This window comes from Capra hircus, chromosome 2 (genome assembly GCF_001704415.2).
Source record: "Capra hircus breed San Clemente chromosome 2, ASM170441v1, whole genome shotgun sequence".
Classification (NCBI taxonomy): domain Eukaryota; kingdom Metazoa; phylum Chordata; class Mammalia; order Artiodactyla; family Bovidae; genus Capra; species Capra hircus.
In genome coordinates, this window is record NC_030809.1 from 105976257 (window position 1) to 105999837 (window position 23581).

At 37.2% G+C, this 23581-nt stretch overlaps 1 protein-coding gene across 1 annotated transcript in view; it reads right to left on the minus strand.

Moving 5' to 3' along the window:
* The window catches only part of LOC102179054 (sodium channel protein type 1 subunit alpha), a 145486-nt gene continuing 124413 nt past the window's right edge, over nt 2509-23581 (minus strand). The window contains 7 exon segments of the mRNA XM_013969228.2: nt 2509-5441; nt 5443-5776; nt 8338-8608; nt 10365-10469; nt 12324-12461; nt 14438-14491; nt 16788-17069. Of these exon segments, the coding sequence (XP_013824682.2) occupies nt 4601-5441; nt 5443-5776; nt 8338-8608; nt 10365-10469; nt 12324-12461; nt 14438-14491; nt 16788-17069 (2025 nt within the window). The 3' untranslated portion in view covers nt 2509-4600.

Genomic DNA, 23581 nt, shown 5'->3' on the forward strand with positions numbered 1-23581 from the left:
ATAGTTTATCTAATTTTAAGAGTAGAATCATAAATTCCAGGACACAGAAAAACAGGTGATAAAGTGAATACACACACACATACATACTGCAGTAACGCAAGAGTGACAAAAAAATCTTCACTTCCTTGCAGACACACACATGCATCTATATCAACATTTATGGACACACATATACACATAGAGTTCATTGCCCTTTCTGTGTTAGTCTCTCAGTCGTGTCTGACTCTTTGCGACCCCATGGACTGTAGCTCACCAGGCTCCTCTGTCTGTGGAATTCTCCAGGCAAGAATACTGGAGTGGTTAACCTGGGTCTCCTGCATTGCAGGTAGAAATTTTTACCATCTGAGTCACCGGGGAGGTCCTTTAATTGTCCTTCAGTCCCACTCAAAAGTGAGTTGCAGACATCATCCCACTCATTCCTAAATACTTTAATGTGCATTTTCTGAGAGTAAGGATATTACCCATAATTATGTAATAGCCTCATTTAGATTTTATAAAATTAAAGAAATTAAAATACTTTTATAATACTAGTACTTAATCGAGTCCATATTCAAATTTAGTCAGTATTCCCAGTAACATCCATAATTATTACTATTTTTCCAGTCCAGTATTCAATCCAGAATCACATGTTGTATTTTGTTTTCATAACTCTTCAACCTCAAGTTGTTCCTTACCCTGTGTTTGCTTTTCATGACATTTCTAGAGTTCAGTCATTTCATAGAATGTCCTCAATTTGATTTTTCTTATGATTAAATTCTGGTTATGCCATTTTGACTGGATACCAAGAAGTGATGTCTTCTTCAGAATTGTCCCATAATTGATGAAGATAGTGTCTTCTAGGTGTCTCCACTGTAAGCTTTATTTAAAAAAATTTTAATGCAGAAGAGATACTTTGAGACAATGTAAATGTCCTATTCCTTGTCAAACTTTCACCCATGAGTTTTAGTATTCATTGATTCTTCTTGCATGAATGTCTTTATGATGGTTACCAAGTGGTAATTTTCTATCTTCATTATTTCTTCTACATATGTTAGTTAATATTCAACTGTGAGAAAGAGCTTTTCACTTTTTCCATTCATTTGTGTTGGTACATGCTTGTGAATTCTTATTCAATGGATTATAATCTGTTACTGTCTTTCACTATGTAAGCATAATACCAAAATGACTATGGTGATTTATATGATTATGTTTCACCAATTTGCTTTGTATTTGAAAAGGTACCAGTGAGTACTGGTATGAATGTGGAATATTTAAAAAATCTATAGGGATTATCCTATAATCCTTATTTTTGTTGGTTAGAAATGGGAAATTCTTTTCAGAATTAGTTGTCCTGGTGTTTTAGAGCAATGATGTCATGAAGAGACAAGGTCAGGAAGCTGAAGGATAGGGAAAGGCCCTGTGTGTGACTGCTCTTCTCATCAAGGTCACGTTCCTCTTTCAGACTTCATAACTGACATTGTGCAAATCTGATAGTAAATGAGGCTTCTCTCTTCTCATAAATGTAGATGTTTCTTCAGCTGTCACTTTTATTGTTTGGACCACTCCAGTAAGTGCTCCATGATCTCTGTGAAATCTGTGCTTGACTGGACTGTAGTTTCCCTAGTTCCTCTTTCTCCGTCTACTAATGCTGGTTAGATTAAGCCTCCAAGCTGACCCAAGGCAAATCTTTGCCTATTGCCCACTTTCACAAGCTATTTTAATCACTGTTTCATCCAGGTAAGAGACAGATGGCACACTGAAATGAGGCAAGAGAGATGTTTTTCATGAAGGGCCATTTAAAAAGATGTCAGCAAGATAAAGGGGCCACAGGTCTAAGGGAGCAAGGCAGAGAGTGATGACCAGCCCCTCAACAAAGTAGCTCTCATTGTAGGAGGGGCTGTCTGACTGGAAGTAGACCTTGTTGATGAAGGCAGCACTGCCAACCCAGAGCAACCTGTCAAAGATGACACTAGGGTATAAACACCCAGTTGCACCGTTCTCCTGCTTTCCTGATGGTGTTTTCCTGCTGGGGTTTCCCATTGGCCAAACCCACTGAGATCTAGAGGGTAAGAAGCCCATTGATTCAATTTACAAATTCACCCTAACACAGAGCATGATGGAGGAGCAGGAAGAGTGGTTTTGGAGGAGCAAGCAAAAGACCCCACTCATACATAACAACTTCTAATATTTTAATAGGTTTTGAGGGATTCAATTGTACCTTAAGTGGCCACCCACCCTTGCTTCTTGTTCTGCTGGAGCCTCCAGTTTATAATCTGCTGCTTGTAGTCCCTGGTAGGATACTCCCTCCAGTCTCATTCTTACCCCAAGTTTTCTTGCTCTCAGCCTGAATGGGTGTGTGTGTGTGGGGAGGGGTGTGTGGTGTGTGTGGTGTGTGGTGTGGTGTGTGTGGTGTGGTGTGGGTGTGTGTGTAGGTGGGTGGGTGTGTATAGCTCCCCTTCTCCCTCAATCTGTAGAATAAAACTTATCTTGTTACACAACATGGTTAACCAAAAGTAACTGGGCAAACAATAAAATAAAAAATGTAATCTTTATTAGTTTGCACATTTTTAATGTTGGTTAGCATCATTTAGGGTAATAGTAGCATTTTCCAGCATGCAGTTCACGAATACAGTTTAAGTATTCTAAGTAGTTTTAAGAAAAAGAGGTGCCTATAGTTTGCTTCTGTAAGAAACACAAAATATCCTGATGTAATTGACTACATAAGTTCACTACTTTCTGTTCTTGTGGGGGAAAAAAAATTGTGAAACCCACATTATATTTAGAGCAATCTAGAGCAGCATGACTTCAAATAAATGGAAACATAAACAGAAGTTAGAAAAAAAAAGACAAATGAAAAATAAACACTACCTTCAATCAGTTAGTATAGGCACTACCAAAAATGTAAATAAAAATTTATACCTTTTTTCCAATTGCAAAGCATAATTTGGATGTCAGTTGTGAATCTATGTTTGCCCCTTAAAATTATGAAATAATCTAAAAGTAGCAAATGTAATAAAAAAGCAGAAATCTACAACTACCCAATCTTGTGTTCATTTCTTATTTAGCAAATTTCTTCCATGAAAAAGTACTATGGACAGAAAGTAAGAAAGTGATTGTGATATCAATCTTTAAGATAATTTCCTCTTCATATTTATGTACATAATGCTGAAAAATAAAATAAAATGACTTTTTACAGTATTTATATTTGCTTATAAAATTCTAAACACATTTTAACAGGTTAAGCAGTGTTTTTTTTTTTTTTAAACATGTCTGTACAGTCGGGCTATACACCATATGTTATCCACTTAGAATTTAAAAATAACCAAAAAGCTGTTAAAGTGCTGCAAACTATTGCTTAATGACTTAAATAAATGAGATCTGTTGAACAATTTCTTTGACTTTACCAGTGACATATGGTTTCTCATAAATGAGATTCTGAGCGGTGGGAGAAACCAGATACAGCAGCATGGTAATAGAAACATGCATTCATAGCATCCAAACTATCTATAATGGTACAGAATACATTATATTACCTGTGTAAAGCTTGCACTCTACATTTCTTGTGGTACATATTTGATGCAATAAATACTGTGCTTAGGTCATTATTTGTTTGCTCAAACGTGCACCACAGGGTAAAATGACTATTTACATAATAAATAGCATTTCATTAACATATACATTGTCAACCTTACTGAGCTGAAGATGGCTAAACAAAGTGCAGGATTAAGCAGAAATTTATAAAGGGTTCTTTTGGTCAATTCCGTCTTTAAGGGAGAAGCAATACTCATTATTCAGTATTTTTTAAATACAATAAACAGAAATGTAACACTTAACGATTCCTGACATTTGAGTGAAGTTTGCACCTGCTAAGATTTAATGGGCTATCCCCCTAAAATGACATACTTGGTCTAGGGGTTGGATTTGACAAAACAAGATCAGCAAAGCACCTCCAATTATCACCTAATTACCCCTCCCAGAAACATAGATGGAATTTAAGAGCTCATTGTGTTCCTCGTGACTTTTTTCATGCATGATCTCTAAGTGTTGCATGCCCTCATGCAAACCATGTCTTTGTGCAGATGGGAGGGCCATGTGATTGCCATAACCCCCAGTGGCATACCTGTTAAAGAGGTCCTTTAATCTATTTCCCAACAGAAACCCCATTTACAAAAATAGTCACATATAATAAACAACATATGGACTAAAAAAAAGATGAATCCACTAACAGATTTTGTAAAAACGTGACAAATGTGGCAGTCGAAATGCAAAGAGTGGATACAGTTACTACACTACAGTGTTTTCGTGTTAAACAACCCCCGGATTATAGGTTTGCACCCCTTTGAACTGGTCCCTACAGTCCACATAGCCATTTTGTCTCTTGTCTTCAGCAGTGTCAGCTGGTAGTGAGAACAGTAACCTCCCGTCAAGGTCATCTCCCTTTTACACAGTCACAGTTTTCCGACAAGGGGTCACTGTCTGATTGTAGGCACTGACCTTAAGTAAATTTGTGTAAAAACAGTCAGTTTGGCATTGACCTCCTAAAGGAGTCCTGTTGACAAAAATACATCACCTTCACAGGCTGTAAACAATTTGTCACCCAGTGATTTTTATTTATTTGTGTTTATTTCCCTTTGGCTTTTTCATCTTTGCCTTCTTGCTCATGCTTTTCCACAATTGGTTTTGTTACCCGATCATAGGAGGGTGGACAAGCTGCTGTGGACATGGTCAGATCAGTTTTTTCTGTAATTGAGTTTTCATTTATTCTGTCAATTATCATGTCTTCTTTTACAAGAAGATTAGCCCCACCTTTGATTTTATTTTTATTGTACGTAAATGATGCCTGTTTTACAGTTCGCTTTAAAAGGTGGCGCCTGTAGGCACGCTGAATAATAACAGCAGACACTTCCTCTTGTTTTCGCTTTAAAGTTGTCGTTATTGGCTGATAGGAGACCTTCGATGGGTTGGAGGCCATGAATCTCTCTTCCATCTGTATTCGAAGGGCATCCATCTCTCCACTCTCCCCAAGAACCCGCTTCGTAAAAGCAAATAAGATGTCAAGACAGTGGATTCGATCACCACTTACCATGGGCAAATCCATGGCAATGAGCTGGAGTTTGTTCGGTTGTGGTAAATTGAGTGGTGGTTCAAGAGCAGCTGCAAACTGAGATAGCTTTTCAAATTCCATGAACTGTGTGGCATCAGGATCAAACTTCTCCCAAACCTCGTAGAACATCTCAAAGTCATCCTCACTCAGGGGCTCTGCACTTTCTTCAGTAGCAACACTGAAGTTCTCCAGGATGACAGCAATGTACATGTTCACCACGACCAGAAATGATATGATGATGTAACTGACAAAGAAGAAAATCCCAACAGACGGGTTTCCACAGTCTCCTTTAACTGAGCTGCCAGGGTTAATTTTATTAGGGTCACAATCGGGTGGTTTACTGTTGAGGATAGGGCTACAATCCATCCCAGCCAGCAGAGGTGGTAATTTGGAACAGGCAGATCATGCTGTTGCCGAAGGTCTCAAAGTTGAACATGTCATCAATTCCAACCTCCCTCTTAACATAGGCGAAGTTGGACATTCCAAAGATGGCATAGATGAACATGACCAGGAAGAGCAGGAGGCCGATGTTAAACAGTGCAGGAAGGGACATCATCAAAGCAAAGAGCAGTGTGCGGATCCCCTTGGCCCCTTTGATCAGACGCAGGATTCGGCCAATCCTGGCAAGACGGATCACTCGGAACAAGGTAGGGGACACAAAATATTTCTCTATCAGCTCAGCCAGAAACATACCTATGGACAAAAAAGATGAGGGTACCAACCAGTGAAGAAGTTATCCACTAAATTAATACTGAAATTTTGTTAAGGCTCATAGGTAAATTTCAGAATACTAAAATTCAGTTCAAAAGTGTAGTGCAAGTGTTAGTCACTCCGTCATGTCCAGCTCTTTGCAATCCCATGGACTGTGACATGCTAGGCTTCTCTGTCTATGGGATTCTCCAGGCAAGGATACTGGAGTGGGTTGCCATTTCCTCCTCCACAGGGTCTTCCCAACCCAGGGATCAAACCTACATTTCTTGCATCTCCTGCATTGGCAGGAGGATTCTTTACCACTGTACCACCTGGGAAACCCCAAGGTGACTAAGATAGTATTCAATTCAATAAGGACTTTATAGTACATTTTATCTTTGAGGGGTATTTATAAACTAGTTTTAGCTTACAGAAAACCCAAAGACTGAATCTAAAAAAACAAGTGAAAAATTCAAGTCTGTCTGAAGAGCAGTAGCTGACAGTATATGTAAACGTTTATAAAAATACAGTGAACACAATGATTTTTTTCTGAAACACTAAATCATATAACCTGTATTCAGTCCTTCCCCATATAAACCTATCTGTAGTTTTGAATGCTATTTTCATCTCTCCATGAACATGACGCTTTCCTAAGCTTCCACTATAATATTCATATATAGATGTATATATATATATGCTCTGGTGCATTTCTAAAAGGATTTAAGCTGATGCTTTTTCTGGTTTCCTACATCTGTGTCTTAGCCCTCTTACGTAAAGCTTCTTTCTCCATTTACCTTCGAAATAGTGAAATAATGAACGAGCTGAAGAGGAGCTCAAGAAACCAAGTATCTTTGAATTACACTATCTCATTTTGTAAGGAAGTAAGCATGTATGGATGTGAGAGTTGGACTGTGAAGAAGGCTGAGTGCCGAAGAATTGATGCTTTTGAACTGTGGTGTTGGAGAAGACGCTTGAGAGTCCCTTGGACTGCAAGGAGATCCAACCAGTCCATTCTGAAGGAGATCAGCCCTGGGATTTCTTTGGAAGGAACGATGCTAAAGCTGAAACTCCATTACTTTGGCCACCTCACGCGAAGAGTTGACTCATTGGAAAAGACTTTGATGCTGGGAGGGATTAGGGGCAGGAGAAGAAGGGGACGACAGAGGATGAGATGGCTGGATGGCATCACTGACTCAATGGACGTGAGTCTGAGTGAACTCTGGGAGCTGGTGATGGACAGGGAGGCCTGGTGTGCTGCAATTCATGGGGTCGCAAAGAGTCGGACACGACTGAGCGACTGAACTGAACTGAACTGAAGCATGTTTATGTGTGTATGAGAGAGGGAAAGAGAGACAAAGAAAGAGAGGTGAATACAACTAAGTACCCTATTCACAACTAGTTACACCACAGAATACTGTGGGAATCAAAGGGTACATACAACATATAAGTTGGATAAAAGATCAGCTTTTTCAGAGGGGAGAATGGCATAAAAATCTGCCCAACAGAGGTGCCCCATATTGGATGGTAAATTATTTGCTAAATCATATCATCTGCTTTAGGAAAAAAAATGGATACTTTAGGCCCACAGACAGACCTCTTCACTCCACTGCGGCTGGAGCTGTATCTTCAATTAGATGAGTTATTGCTCATGTGACCTTTGCCATTCCAGGCTTTGAAGTGTATGACTGGTGAAATGATGTTCCATGCCAAATCACTTTTGTGCATCATTATTATACATTTCAAGGTAATCTAGAAAGTCTGATACTCTGCATTAAAGAACCTACCATTTTCACTGACATTTTGCTCTTAGCTTTACTCTTTTACTTTTACTCTTCCTTATTAGTACCAGCTTCCACTCTTACCTATATGCCAATGACTCTATGTCTCTGATGTACTGTCTCTCTTGAGTACCAGACTAAATTTCTAGCCCTTTTTTCAGCAGAGTCATTTACATATTGTATAGGCTATTCAACCTCAACATGTCAAAGACATTTCAATCTTAATAGCACATTTAGTTAATAGCACATTTCTAGTTCAAATTATGGAGAAGGCAATGGCACCCCACTCCAGTACTCTTGCCTGGAAAATCCCATGGATGGAGGAGCCTGGAAGGCTGCAGTCCATGGGGTCGCTGAGGGTCGGACACGACTGAGCGACTTCACTTTCACTTTTCACTTTCCTGCATTGGAGAAGGAAATGGCACCCCACTCCAATGTTCTTGCCTGGAGAATCCCAGGGACAGGGGAGCCTGGTGGGCTGCCATCTATGGGGTTGCACAGGGTCGGACATGACTGAAGCGACTTAGCAGCAGCAGCAGCTGGAGCAGTTCAAAGGAATGAGACCTTACTATATTGACAAATAATACACCTAGTCTAAAATGGATAGAACAGGATACAATACTCAATGTATAGCAGGAGCTAAATTTTGTAAGAAAGACAAACACATCTGAATGAAAAACATCGGACTTTTTACAGTGGTTTTCTCTCAGTGATCAGATGACTTCTAAATTAAATGTGATCGCTCTTTTACTTTTATTGCGCTAAAAGGCTTGAAATACTTCTTACCTACTATGGAGAGAATGACCACCACAAAATCAAAGATATTCCAGCCTATGGTAAAATAGTAGTGGCGGAGGGAGATGAGCTTCAGCACACACTCTCCAGTGAACAGCACAATGAACACCAAGTTGATGCGTGACAAAATGCTAGTCACATAGTCACTCTGGTCATCGGTCTCCACCATCATGGTGACCATGTTGAGACAGATAAGAATCATGATGCTGATGTCAAAAACTTGCCTGGTGACAAAATCAAAGACCATTCCTTGGAATTTGTTCTGTAGAGAAACAGAAAAGTTTTTAGTGACAGAGGAGTTTCCGTCTAGACATGAACTTCTGTGTAAGTAGTTTCTGTACTGACTGTCTAGGATTGTACCTAAGAACCACTGGCTCTGAATTTCATGAAAGGTGGTTTGTATCACATTTAAGTTTTTAAATTTAGTCATCCAAATTACTATTTACCAAAATATATCCCACAGAATAACAATCCCTTGTCAAAAAGGGACTTCTGATAAGAAACACTGCATACTATTATACACTACTCTGAGAGGCCCAAAATGCATGAGAATGTGTTAAGATTAGGAGAGGTTAAGAAATCTGCTTAATTTTGTTTTATTAGAATTTCCCATGATTAGTTGGACCATACAGCAGTTTCAAAATATAATATCTATTAACAATCCATTAGACTTGTTCTCAAAAAATTGTTATAGGGAACTTGGGATTCCCAACATTATGTGTTTAAAGTCCCTGTGTGGCAATATTGATGTTCTTCCACCAAACAGTCTTTGCTGATAGCGTCACACACAGAATGCTGTCTACACAGGGATAATCAAACCGGAAGACATTCCTTTTGCTTTGATGTCAAAAATTCATGGCGCTTTTCACTGATCTGTGATTGTGCCGCTGACATTCACTGCAGGCCATTGTCTGACCCACTTGGGCTTCCCTTATGGCTCAGCTAATAAAGAATCCACCTGCAATGTGGGATACCTGGGTTTGATCCCTGGGGTTGGGAAGATCCCCTGAAGAAGGGAAAGGCTACCCACTCCAGTATTCTTGCTTAGAGAATTCAATGGACTGTATAGTCCATGGGGTTACAAAGAATCAGACATGATGGAGGGACTTTCACTTTCACTTCACTTTCATTGTCTGACCCACTTCCCTAGGCCACTGAGGAACTTTGAGGATATCTTCTGTCTTACATTTTTCCTACACATAATTGACTCATTTCTACTTTCAGTGTTAAGCCTTCACAGAGGACAGCGTATGTTTTTCATCATTCTCAAGAAAGCAAGTGTGGGCTAGCACAATATGAATATGAATGTTCATTAACATTTTATTCCCCAGTACACCCCAGGAGTTGCTTTAACCTCACATGTCATCATCATAAAAATCAACACAGTGTGGGATAAGGCTCTCTATTTCATAGCAGTTGTTTCACTGGTTATCATGGAAATATGACACCTGTTTCTTATCATCATGAATTGTACTTATTGGCTCTGACTTCTGTAGACATTAGTAATTTCTAACTTTATAGCCACATATATGAATATTAGATACTAGAAGTCTTTTCATCTCCAAAATACTTGGTACCTCTAGTGAAAAATAAAATGGAAGTAAGGTATTATTTCACTTAACAGTTTATCAACTTGTTTATCAGGAAACTGTTTCTGAACCCTATCAAAGATTTACTCCTTTATATACATTACTCAGCAACTACTCCTGAGTTACATGATTAAATTTCTTGTGCACATAACACTGCCTATGTGTCTTTTGCCTTTTCATTTCAGTTCTAGCTGTATAATTCTAATTGACTTGACAATAAAGGTACATTTTCTATTTCCTCTTTTTCCTTTTGGCCTCCTCCTGTAAAGAATTATTTTACCATTACCATAAAATGTATGAATTAGTGATGCTCTGAAAGTGGGAGAAATCTTTGCTACTAGAAATGTTAGCAGCTATCTCTTCTGTGAGAAAAACCAGGCAAATTTTTGTTTTTGTACATTTCCCCCCATATCATTTGGTATTTCTTACTCCTGGTCGAGGTATAGGCTTCTGTGGCTTTTTTGATCCTAATTTTTTCATTGCATTATAGTATTTTTTCTGTTCTTCTGTCATAAAGATGTCTTGACCTCCAAAGTATAGAAAAGAAAAACAAAAACTGGTTAAAACTGTGTACCTTCCTTCTTTCAATATTAGACTTAGAAAAGGGACCGTTAAAAAAGGAAACACAAAATTCAACCAATTAGCATTATTTGCCTAGGATTTTAAATTGAAAAATTAAAACTAGTTTTAGATACTATAATCTTATTTATTTCAATCATCCAAAATTGACTTTATGATTTTTATCATTATTTTATGGAGGAAAACAATCCCACAAACTGAGAGGTTAAGTATTTTACCCAAGACTGTAAACTCAGGAAGTAGTACTGTTTGGTTCACTGAGTCACTAAATACTTGGTTCCTTACATTAGACACACTGTCTTTCAGAATTTTCAGACAATGATTTTCTTATTCATATGTAGCAAAGAGTTAAAGTAGGTATATTGCATGATGGTTTAGAAATACTCATAAAAAGCCACTGTCACTCTGCCAAGAATTGGAGCAAAAGGCTAGAAAGGAAACTGGGGAAGTTGGTAGAAGAGTTAGGGGAAAAGTCAAAGTCATAAGTTTGGCAGTTATGTGACAGGCCAGTAGTTACAGACAACTGGAATTCAGGCTAATAAATGAAATGAAATAGCTTGATAATGATGACAGAGTAATATTAGTAATAACAAAGGAGGGCATGTTCTATAGTGAAAGAGCCTCATACAATGAAAGCAATTATATAATAGGAAAACAGACTGAACAAATGAGATGAAGGATCAGTACCTGAAGGAAGAAATACAAATGGCAAAAAAAGCCCTTGAAAACATATTCAAACCTACTAATAATAAAAGACATGAAAAAGAAAATTAAATACAATTTTCATATATCAAATAACAAGTATCAAAAAACAGAGAGAATGTTTGATGCTAGTGTATCAGTGGTGACCTGAGCAGAGCCATATGCTGTTATTGGTAGTATGAGTAGGAAAGCAAAACACTTTATCTGGGAATCTATCTTAAAGAAATTGTTAAAGGCTCCAGTTTTTTTGGCACAAAGAGTTTTGACCAGGCACTACTTAATCCTTAAAGGTTAAAAATAAACTATATCATCAGTCTACTTGGAAATGGTTAAGTAAATTATGATAATGTATATATAAATGATTAAAAAGGGAAATGTATATGTTGTCAAAAATAATTTATAGATAAAATAATTTCAGTAATAAGAATGTGTGTATAAAAAGTTTATATAGCAAAACATAAAATATGAATAATGGTTATTCCTGAGTAAAGATATTTCTTTACTTTCAATTTTATGATAATGTACATATATAATTAGATAATAAGTGGGCTTTATAAATGATACTAATTAATAAAGAACTTTCAATTCAAAGCTAGAACTGATAGCTTATAATTAATATCATGGAGAATGAAGTGGGAATATATAAAAGGAACCAATAAAGAATTTTAAAGTGTGAAAAGAAGCACCAGAAGAAGCTCACATTTCATGTATAATTTGTTGCTTTCTAAAGGTTTTTGTTGGACAATATATTTTAAGGGGAGATGTCATAGGGATAAACAATAAGCTGAGTCTGAGAAAGAGGTATATGTCTGTGTTCTCTTCCAGTTCTTTTTTAGTTTTTTTTTTTTTTTAAAGAGAAAATGTGGTCCCTGAAATTTATTTGTTTGTTTTTATTTAAAGAGGAGATTTTGTGAGCCTAGGCACAGAAATATGGAACAGTCATTCTTGGCAAAGACATGGGCAGTGAATGGCAGAGAGGAAGCATGCAAAAAATAGGTTGTAATATATAACCCCTTTTGGTATCTGAGCTAAAGTACTCATTTGGTATTGAAAGCCCTCCAAATGATTTATTATCTTGGTGGGAGAGAAAATATTAGAAATACTTATCTTCTTTTTCTGCTGGTTGAAATTATCTATGATAACACCAATAAACAGGTTCAAGGTGAAGAAGGACCCAAAGATGATGAAAATAACAAAGTAAAGATACATGTATAGACTTTCCTCATACTTAGGCTGGAGTTCCACCTACCAAAGGAGAATATTTTTTAAGACATTATAATACATTTGATGCTGGAAGTCATTGTTGCTTTTTCACAAGAATAGATAAGAAAATTTTTAGTAATACTTAAGTAGTACTTTAATTTCCTCTAAATCAGCTACTTCTAAAAATAATCTCTGAAATTAGCCTTCAGGATAATTTTTTAAGTGAAAAGTGAGGTGTTATGTAAAAAATACCATAAAATGATTTAGAAATTTTTTTTTCTAACTACAAATACAAACAATATCTTGCCATTTGGACAGTAGTATACTAAATTTGGCAATTTTTAACATACTGCATTTTGATAATTTAAAAATTACTAGTGAAAACATTTTATGTCAGTAAATATGTGTAGATTATGTTTAGAAATAATCATTCCTGATGTGTGGATTTATTTAGCAAACAAGAATTGAGTTATTTATTTATTTAGATGTTTGACCCTGCCTATAACAGTGTAACAGTCACTGAATTTTTCAGATTAAGTAGACATAAAACTGGCGCTAGTGGTAAGGAACCTGCCTGCCAATGCAGGAGACGTTAAAGACTTGGTTTTGATCCCTGGGTTGGGAAGATCCGCTGGAAGAAGGCATGGCAACCCACTCCAGTACTCTTGCCTGGAAAATCCCATGGACAGAGGAGCCTGGTGGGCTACAGTCCATAGGATTGCGAAGAGTCAGATCCAACTAAAGGGGACTTAGCATCCAACTGGACTTGCCATCTGCTAAATCCTCAACCAGTTATTTAATCTCTAGAGTGTACACATGAGAAATAAGCATTTGAGCTTTTACTTAGTGTGTAATAAAGACATAAAGGAGTCACTATAAGGCAGACAGTGCCCTAATATGTTCATATCCTCCTAAAAGATATTAGAGTTAAAAACCAGCCAAACACACAAAACAAAATAATAACAAAGTAAAATAACTCTGGAGGATATTAGGAAAGTACTCAACACAAAACTAGAATCATTTATGGAAAATGTATATCAAGAAAGATAAAAGGGAGCCTCTTAGGTCAGTTTAAAGATTACGGGGCAAAAGTCATCCTTCATGATTATAGGCTAAACAGATGGGACCTAAGAATGGAAAGACAGAGAGAAAATACTAAATTGTACAAAATTTGAAGAGCAGATTTGGAATGAGCATGGATTTTAATTCTTCTTGAAGTCTAAAAAAGGCTGTAGTTAGGAGAAATGAAAAAAGCAGGTCTTAGGTGATAGAAACTTAAAGGAAACTGTTGATCATAGAAATGCTAACAGTATCTGTAAAGGCTCCAGTAAATTTATGGACCATATAAAGGGCGCGCCCCAGATGGCTCAGTGGTAACGAATCCGCCTACAACACAGGAGACACAGGTTCATTTCCTGGGTCAGGAAGATCCCCTGGAGAAGAGAAGAGCACCCACTCCAGTATTCTTGCCTGGAGAATCCCATGGACAGAGGAGCCTGGTGGGCTACATTCCAGAGGGTCACAAAGAGTCAGACATGACTGAAGTGATGGAGCACAGTGTATCATCACATAAAGGAATGGATTTTAAAGTGACTGTTACAGAAATCTTACACTGCCTAGACAACATCCTTAACTTGTCCAATATGGAGGGTAAACTATGCATGGCAATCATATATTTCTTCACATTTGTTTTATCACCCCAAAATTATTAATGAGTATGTAATTGATAGATTGAAAGGAAACAAAATAGAAAAATAGTCAATAGAAGGATATTTGTTAGTTGTTAAACATATGACTGTGTTACTTTAGTTGCACTTCTGTTTTGATATATCTTAGTAAGATTTCAGATAAATACTGCTATGTGCGTGCATACTACTGCTATACTTGAGTACTGAATCATACTTTTTCTTTTTAAAAAATCATTGTAAAATCATTCCCTGTAGCTGCTATGCTCTGTTAAATTATTTTTAATGTCTAATCAGTATTGTGAAAAGACTTAGAATGTAAAGAATACTTACATTTCTGGAATCAACTGCTGCATACATTATATCCATCCATCCCTTAAATGTGGCCTATTAAAAAGGACATGCATGTTTTATTTTGGGGTAAAAGTAATTCAGACCTGATATTTAATAAATATCCTTACTGATACATTTCTTTAAAAGGAACATTTTAAAAAGACATCTCAAAACAAATTTTACATGGATTTTGGACCAACAATATCTCAGTAAGTCTCTTCATTGACCATATAATGGTCTAGAAATGGTCCTTTGATATATCCTCCTACTTGACAACCAACTGACAAATACTTTACAGTTCTTTAGTTAATGGAATCATGCAGTTTAAAGTGCTATCAAGATTTGGCGGAATACTTTTAGAAAGTCTTACAAATGCCAACACATTTGGCAAACTTCATAGCAGCAAAACAGCTACATCTCAGACCTGATGATCATCCGCTGAACTCTGTCTACAAGGTGAGCCAAGTGACTGAAAGCTTACGATTTCTCAATTGTAACACTCTAAAGATCATACAGGTAGCCAAAAAGTCAGTTGCAGCTAACATTTTCAGAATTTTGAAGCGTGACATCAGAAATAATCCTATCTTCCACTTTCTTTTCTGCAATTTTTGATGGGAGTGAGTTAATTTGGGTAAGAAAAGTGAAAATAGTACAGTAGACACTTGGTATTCCAAGTGTAATAATTTATAGTAACTTGATTCTTGTGAACACTATGGACCTGAGAGGTTTATTCCTTAGTCAGAAAGTCTAGCAAAAAGCTTTTAGCATCTGTATCTTAACACGTCTTTGTTTTTGTAACACTAACACTTATGAAGTGGTAGATGTTATGGGAAGTAAGTCAAGTATGGGTGCTTGTGATGGCAGTGAAGAAAAAGTAAAGACTCTTAGCTAGAAAATAGAACTTATTTGTCTATCAAAGAGGGAAATTTTGAATGTGTCAATGGCTGAGGTCAATGACAGAACAAGTTCATTACATACTAGGTACAAAAGCAGTAAAAGGTGATTCAAAGAACCATTTCAATGAATTGCTAACCAACAGAGAGATGATTCTATATATAGCCAAGTGTAAATCAGTACTTTGGTAGCAGAATTTATGTACTGGCTTTGTACAGCATCTTTACCCTAGCATTTTAAGGGATTGCTTGAAATTTTCAATTTTTCTTTCTCAATTTTGTGGAGGAAGTGACATACATTAGTGATATTTACAAGTGTGGTTATCAGTTAAGGGTTAGGGTAAGCGCCCAAGGAAATAACATCATGTGTCTACTATAATATTCAAAGAAATCATACTTGTCCAAATTTTAAAAATCTCTATTTCAATTCCATGAACATTTAGAGTAAATCAGAAACAACTACAAGAGAAGTAAGAATTTCTAACAAGAAGGTAGAAAGAACTTGCAAAACAACCATAGTACTCTCAAAGAGACGCAGGAGAATTTTGACCAGTGCAAGTTTGTTTGCTTGCTTAATCTCCTGGTTGAACAGTTGGAAACACAACCCTCGTGGAATAAAATAGATTTCTACCCTAAGGACTATAGAACCATAGGAACAAATTTATGTAGTTTTTTTTTTTAAATATGAGTTTTCAGTGGCCAAAATAGAACAGCATTTTACAATGTTTTTCAAATACTCTGGACTCTTTTTATCCACTGCTTTGTGATGCAGCTGCAATCAGAAGCTGCATCAAATGAAAATGTTCAAGAGGCCAGCATCTTTTATATTTTTATACATTGTGAATGGTTTTTCAGTCTTAGAGACCCAGTAGTGAAAACATTAATATTTAGAGGAAAAAAAGACTTCTATAATTGTACTAAAGGCCATTTGCGATGGGATAACAGCTGCTTGTGTTTCATTTCTCTTTCTGAGTGCTAACTGGTATTATTCCATTTCACTATGAGGATCTAATCCTAAAGCCTAAATATCATTCCACAATCTTCAATCCAAATAACATAACTCAGTAGCAATTAATTCTCACCAATTTGTTATAATCCAGTCAGGTGTGTTTAGGGTGTGTGTTTGAGGGGAGGGGGTGATCCATCAGTGGACCAAGCTTTCCAATTGCAATAGGAAAATATTACCAGATTTGTTGATTCAGTCATCAAGTTGTTCATATGGGAAGAGAGAATCATAGGAGAAAAACTGAAATACCTGGCCACTATCAGCTATGTCTGCACTGTTTAAATATACTGACACTTCCACCCAGCTGAGCTCATAAGTTTGTACTAATGAATCAAAATTAGAAAAAAGGGTGTATAAATTTTCTTCTTAGTACTACACAAAGGCTGTATGTCATCACTTTGTTATTATTCCAGACAATAAACACATTTCAGAGAAAAGAGTGTTCACTTACAACTTGAAGCAAAGAGAGATACCCAAATCCTACATTATCAAAGTTTACTTTCACATTTTTCCAGCGAGCAGTCTCATTTCTTTCTATTAGTATTAGGCAATCAGAATGATTATTCACTTCGCTGATGTCAAACATGTCACCAGTTGTGGTGTTAACACAGTGGTAGAATTTGCCAGCAAACAAATTTACGCCCATGATGCTGAAAATTAGCCAGAATATAAGACAAACCAGAAGTACATTCATGATGGATGGAATTGCTCCTAAAAGGGCATTCACAACCACCTAATACACAAATGGAAAAAAAGAAAAGTCAGAATTCTTGTTGGTTAAATGAAAAAACATTATCCCCCTAGTAATCTTTAGTGATTCTATTTTTTTAATATCAAGACTATTCTAAGATATTTAAAAGCAAAATAAAAAAGTCTTAAAATGAAATATATTCTTTCATAAGTATACATTTAGAGAAATGAATATAGACAGTATAACAAAGATAAAAAGTTTTTTTAAAGAGAGGAGAAAGTACTAAAAGGTTAAAGGGAAAACAAAATCAGAGGAATTTGCTGCCAGATGAAGCCATAAAATTTGTTTATTAGAAAAAGAGAAGTAAGAAATCCTATCAGAGGAGATTAACTCATTAAACAAAGCAATATATTAAAGAATGAAACTAAAATATTGGGGCAAGAGTTGATTTGATTGACTGATATATTTTAATAAACTAAAAAAATTCAGGTGTATAAATATAAAAATATTATTGAATACCTAAATAATTTTGTCCTTAATTATTCATGCATCACTATGACTAATAATAATTTTTGCATAAGAAGCAAGACAATTTAGCATCATGTATTTCATTAGATCATCACATAGCTTATTTCAAGCTCCAGTCATATCAGTTGTTTCATTTACTGAGTTTAATTTGATAAACTTATTTTAAATGAAACATAGTAGAAATCAGTTTCTTAGGAAAATAAGAAAAGGAGAGATGTCATATTTGGGGTGATAGTGCCCAAATCTGATGTGATTACATCAAGTTCTGTGCTAAATAATTATCTACCTTTATTTTTTCTAATGGAAGCATTTTTTCCCTTTTTATCTTTATTCTTGGACCATAAGTTAAAAATCTGTGTTTTAATATTTAGCAACACTGTAGGGATGACTGTCTTTGCTTCCTTCTCTATAGTTCCCTTTGGAGATACACATGAATAGCTAAGAGAGAAAGACAGGCCCTATTATGCTCCTAAGTAGCAGATGATGCCTCAGACTTGAACATTCATAGCTAAATTGAATTCTGCCTGTGTACTTCTATCATTCTTGATCTAAAAGAAACAACAGGCATCAAAATATCTTCTACCTGCCATTTGATACCAACGTGTTTTTAGAACAAATTTTTTGACTGTCTGAACACAAGAACAGATGAGGAACTTCCTTATGCTTCTGAGCTGTGTTTAAAGTCTATCAAGAACTCTAGGCCTTCTGGAATTACAATACAGTGTGATAAGTGAGCCAAAGGAAGTAAAAACCTTTAATGACAAAGAAGGGAATGAGAATGAAACAATGAAGTCAGCTGAGTTATCTAGGCAGATCCAGATGATGGGAGCCATGCAAGCCTACCAAGTTGACACATGGCTCCTCACCTTATCTCATGTGGCCATCTGTTTTAATACAATTGAATGAACAAGTCTTTATTTTTTACTTCACTTTAAACGTGTGGATACACTTAGATTTCTTTGGATTCAAGATTTGAAAGCTGAAATCAAGTTTTTATTCCTCTCCTTTTCCAAATATTTCGCCTACCATCCAGATTAAAAAGCTGCTTCTACTGTGTATACACACAGCACTTTTAAAACCTACAACACCCCGCTTAGGCCATGAGCAGAACACTGATTACCTATAGCTATTTCTTGAGTTCTTTTCATATTCATCTGCAGGTCTCACATTTTTCTTCAAAACCTTTCTCACCTTTTCACTTCTCAATCTTCATGATCGTCATCCAGTTCTGATATCTGTTACTACCAACTTGTACTACTGTCTTCCAATTGTCTCATTAATTCATGTAAGATGAATTTTCTTCAACTCTCATTTAAAGTTATTTAATGACTTTCCACTGATTATAAAATATTTGCCTTACCTACCACAGCCTTGTCTAACTCAGTGAAACTAAGCCATGCCCGTGAGGCCACACAAGATGGCCTGGTCATGGTAGAGAGGTCTGACAGAATGTGGTCCACTGGAGAAGGGAATGGCAAACCACTTCAGTATTCTTGCCTTGAGAACCCCATGAACAGTATGAAAAGGCAAAATGATAGGATGCTGAGAGAGGAACTCCCCAGGTCAGTAGGTGCCCAATATGCTACTGGAGATCAGTGGAGAAATAACTCCAGAAAGAATGAAGGGATAGAGCCAAAGCAAAAACAATACCCAGCTGTGGATGTGACTGGTCATAGAAGCAAGGTCTGATGCTGTAAAGAGCAATATTGCATAGGAACCTGGAATGTCAGGTCCATGAATCAAGGCAAATTGGAAGTGGTCAAACAAGAGATGGCAAGGGTGAAAGCCGACATTCTAGGAATCAGATAACTAAAATGGACTGGAATGGGTGAATTTAACTCAGATGACCATTATATCTACTACTGTGGGCAGGAATCCCTTAGAAAAAATGGAGTAGCCATCATGGTCAACAAAAGAGTCTGAAATGCAGTACTTGGATGCAATTTCAAAAACGACAGAATGATCTCTGTTCGTTTCCAAGGCAAACCATTCAATATCACTGTAATCCAACTCTATGCCCCAACCAGTAATGCTGAAGAAGCTGAAGTTGAACGGTTCTATGAAGACCTACAAGACCTTCTAGAATTAACACCCAAAAAAGATGTCCTTTTCATTATAGGGGACTGGAATGCAAAAGTAGGAAGTCAAGAAACACCTGGAGTAACAGGAAAATTTGGCCTTGGAATGCAGAATGAAGCAGGGCAAAGACAAATAGCGTTTTGCCAAGAAAATGCACTGGTCATAGCAAACACCCTCTTCCTACAACACAAGAGAAGACTCTACACATGGACATCACCAGATGGTCAACACCGAAATCAGACTGATTATATTCTTTGCAGCCAAAGGTGGAGAAGCTCTATACAGCCAACAAAAATAAGACCAGGAGCTGACTGTGGCTCAGAACATGAACTCCTTATTGTCAAATTCAGACTGAAATTGAAGAAAGTAGGGAAAACCACTAGACCATTCAGGTATGACCTAAATCAAATCCCTTATGATTATACAGTGGAAGTGAGAAATAGATTTGAGGGCCTAGATCTGATAGATAGAGTGCCTGATGAACTATGGACAGAGGTTCATGACATTGTACAGGAGATAGGGATCAAGACCATCCCCATGGAAAAGAAATGCAAAAAAGCAAAATGGCTGTCTGAAGAGATCTTACAAATAACTGTGAAAAGAAGAGAAGCGAAAAACAAAAGAGAAAAGGAAAGATATAAGCATCTGAATGCAGAGTTCCAAAGAATAGGAAGAAGAGATAAGAAAGCCTTCCTCATTGATCAATGCAAAGACATAGAGGAAAACAACAGAATGGGAAAGACTAGAGATCTCTTCAAGAAAATTAGAGATACCAAGGGAACATTTCATGCAAAGATGGGTTCAATAAAGGACAGAAATGGTATGGACCTAACAGAAGCAGAAGATATTAAGAAGAGGTGGCAGGAATACACAGAAAAACTGTACAAAAAAGATCTTCACGACCAAGATAATCACAATGGTGTGATCACCCACCTAGAGCCATATACCCTGGAATGTGAAGTCAAGTGGGCCTTAGAAAGCATCACTACGAACAAAGCTAGTGTAAGTGATGGAATTCCAATTGAGCTTGTTTCAAATCCTGAAAGATGATGCTGTGAAAGTGCTGCACTCAATATGCCAGCAAATTTGGAAAACTCAGCAGTGGCCACAGAACTGGAATAGGTCAGTTTTCATTTCAATCCCAAAGAAAGGCAATGCCAAAGAATGCTCAAACTACCGAAAAATTGCACTCATCTCACAAGCTAGTAAGGTAATGCTCAAAATTCTCCAAGCCAAGCTTCAGTAATATGTGAACTGTGAACTTCCACATGTTCAATCTGATTTTAGAAAAGGTAGAGGAACCAGAGATCAAATTGCCAACATCCGTTGGATCATGGAAAAAGCAAGGGAGTTCCAGAAAAACATCTATTTCTGCTTTATTGATTATGCCAAAGCCTTTGACTGTGTGGATCACAAGAAACTGTGGAAAATTCTGAAAGAGATGGGAATACCAGACCACCTGACCTGCCTCTTGAGAAACCTATATGCAGGTCAGGAAGCAACAGTTAGAACTGAACATGGAACAACAGAGTGGTTCCAAATAGGAAAAGGAGTACGTCAAGGCTGTATATTATCACCCTGCTTATTTAACTTATATGCAGAGTACATCATGAGAACACTGGGCTGGAAGAAGCACAAGCTGGAATCAAGATTGCCGGGAGAAATAACAATCACCTCAGATATGCAGATGACACCACACTTATAGCAGAAAGTGAAGAGCAGCTAAAAAGCCTCTTGATGAAAGTGAAAGTGGAGAGTGAAAAAGTTGGCTTAAAGCTCAACATTCAGAAAACGAAGATAATGGCATCCGGTCCCATCACTTCATGGGAAATAGATGGGGAAAGAGTGGAAACAGTGTCAGACTTTATTTTTGGGGGCTCCAAAATCACTGCAGATGATGATTGCAGCCATTAAATTAAAAGACGCTTACTCCTTGGAAGGAAATTTATGACCATCTTAGGTAGCATATTGAAAAACGGAGACATTACTTTGCCAACAAAGGTCTGTCTCGTCAAGGCTACGGTTTTCCCAGTGGTCATGTATGGATGCGAGAGTTAGACTTCGAAGAAAGCTGAGTGCCAAAGAATTGATGCTTTTGAACTGTGGTGTTGGAGAAGACTCTTGAGAGTCCCTTGGACTGCAAGAAGATCCAACCAGTCCATTCTGAAGGAGATCAGCCCTGGGATTTCTTCGGAGGGAATGATGCTAAAGCTGAAATTCCAGTACTTTGTCTACCTCATGTGAAGAGTTGACTCATTGGAAAAGACTCTGATGCTGGAAGGGATTGGGGGCAGAAGGAGAAGGGGACGACCGAGGATGAGATGGCTGGATGGCATCACTGACTCGATGGATGCGAGTCTGAGTGAACTCTGGGAGTTGGTGATGGACAGGGAGGCCTGGCGTGCTGCGATTCATGGGGTCACAAAGAGTCGGACATGACTGAGCAACTGAACTGAACTGATGTTCAAATCACTGCTCAATCTATATGTCTAATTTTAACTTCACTAGCTACCTAGCCTTCATGCCAATCCAACTAATGTAGTCTGATGACATTACCAGAGAATTGAGACACCATTTCCTTTGAAATTCCTTGTCCACTTCCTCCCCTTCTGAAACACTTTTCTTCTCACTAGCTGCATTTCAAACAGCACTTTTGTCAAGAAGCCTCAGTTCCGCTCAGTTTAGCCTCCAAGATAGAGATGTTTCCTCTTTTGAATTAAAAAATCAGAACTCTAGCACTGGACAGGACTATAGAGATACTTTACTACTGCATTCTCATTTGGCAAATGAGGAAAATGAGCTGAGCCAGCTTCAGTGCAGAATGTAGACTACGGGTGGCATCGAGTGCCTCTTCCACTCCACTGCACTGATTGTCCCTAGAGTCGCTCCTATTTATCTGCTCCCCAGACTGCTCTGCACTAGAGTTAACTGCATTCCCATAATCTTGACAGATGGTAGGCTTTTTCTTTACTTCAGATAAAAATATATATTTGTGAATTCTCCAAGGCTTTGAGTACTCTGAATATAGGGCTATAAAAATGGTGACTGAATGAATGAAGTAAAGGCTAGCTTAGTATTTATTGATCAAAACAAATTTTAAATGTTATTTCTAGATATAGGAATGAGAATAAAGAGCTGTACACAAAAGATATGGGGTTAGCTGATAGGTCTGAGGGGTTTCCTTTGAAACTGGGGATTAGATTTGCATTCAAATTAACTCTATGTAATACACCACACAAGCAAGTGCTCTGCAGTAGCATGCTTCGAGATACATTTACAACGTTCACATACATTTGGTACAGAGAAAAGGTTTATTTTTATAAGATAAAAGGACTTACTCTACAGAGATCCATCTAGTCTTAAAATTTCATTAAATTAGACAATGAGGGATGTGAGAAAGGACTCACATCCCAAGAGCCCCAAGCCCTCTCTTGGTTCAGCACAGAGAGAGGTGTATTAACTCCTTTCTGGCTCCAGGGAACTGCAGTAATTGGTTTCCAGGTGGTGAAGGCACTAGGCAGAACTGGACTAATCAACTTGAAAGAATAGACTGAGGTTTCAGGCTGCATCAAAGGAGGTGTAGAAGAAAGGAACTATCTTAATAAATTAACACAAAAGGTGCTTCTCCTCACAACCGTTTTGCACAGCATCATCCTATAGAATTTCTGTTTTAGCACAACTCACTGTTATAGAAAATGTCTCTGGTTCGTTATCTCCTTCTTAAGTAAATCAACACAAAATGAGAAATTGACAATTAAAAATGCAAATTTATGTTGGGAATTTTGATACATGAAGAAATGTCCTCTTGCCTAAATAAACTGCCTTTGAACTTCAAATCAATACTACTCGTGGATTCTACTGCTTCTTTCATCAAAATACTGAAAAGACTGAGAATAAAAATCAAAAGTAGGCAAAGTAGAAGTCACCCCTTTTAAAGTATGAAGAAA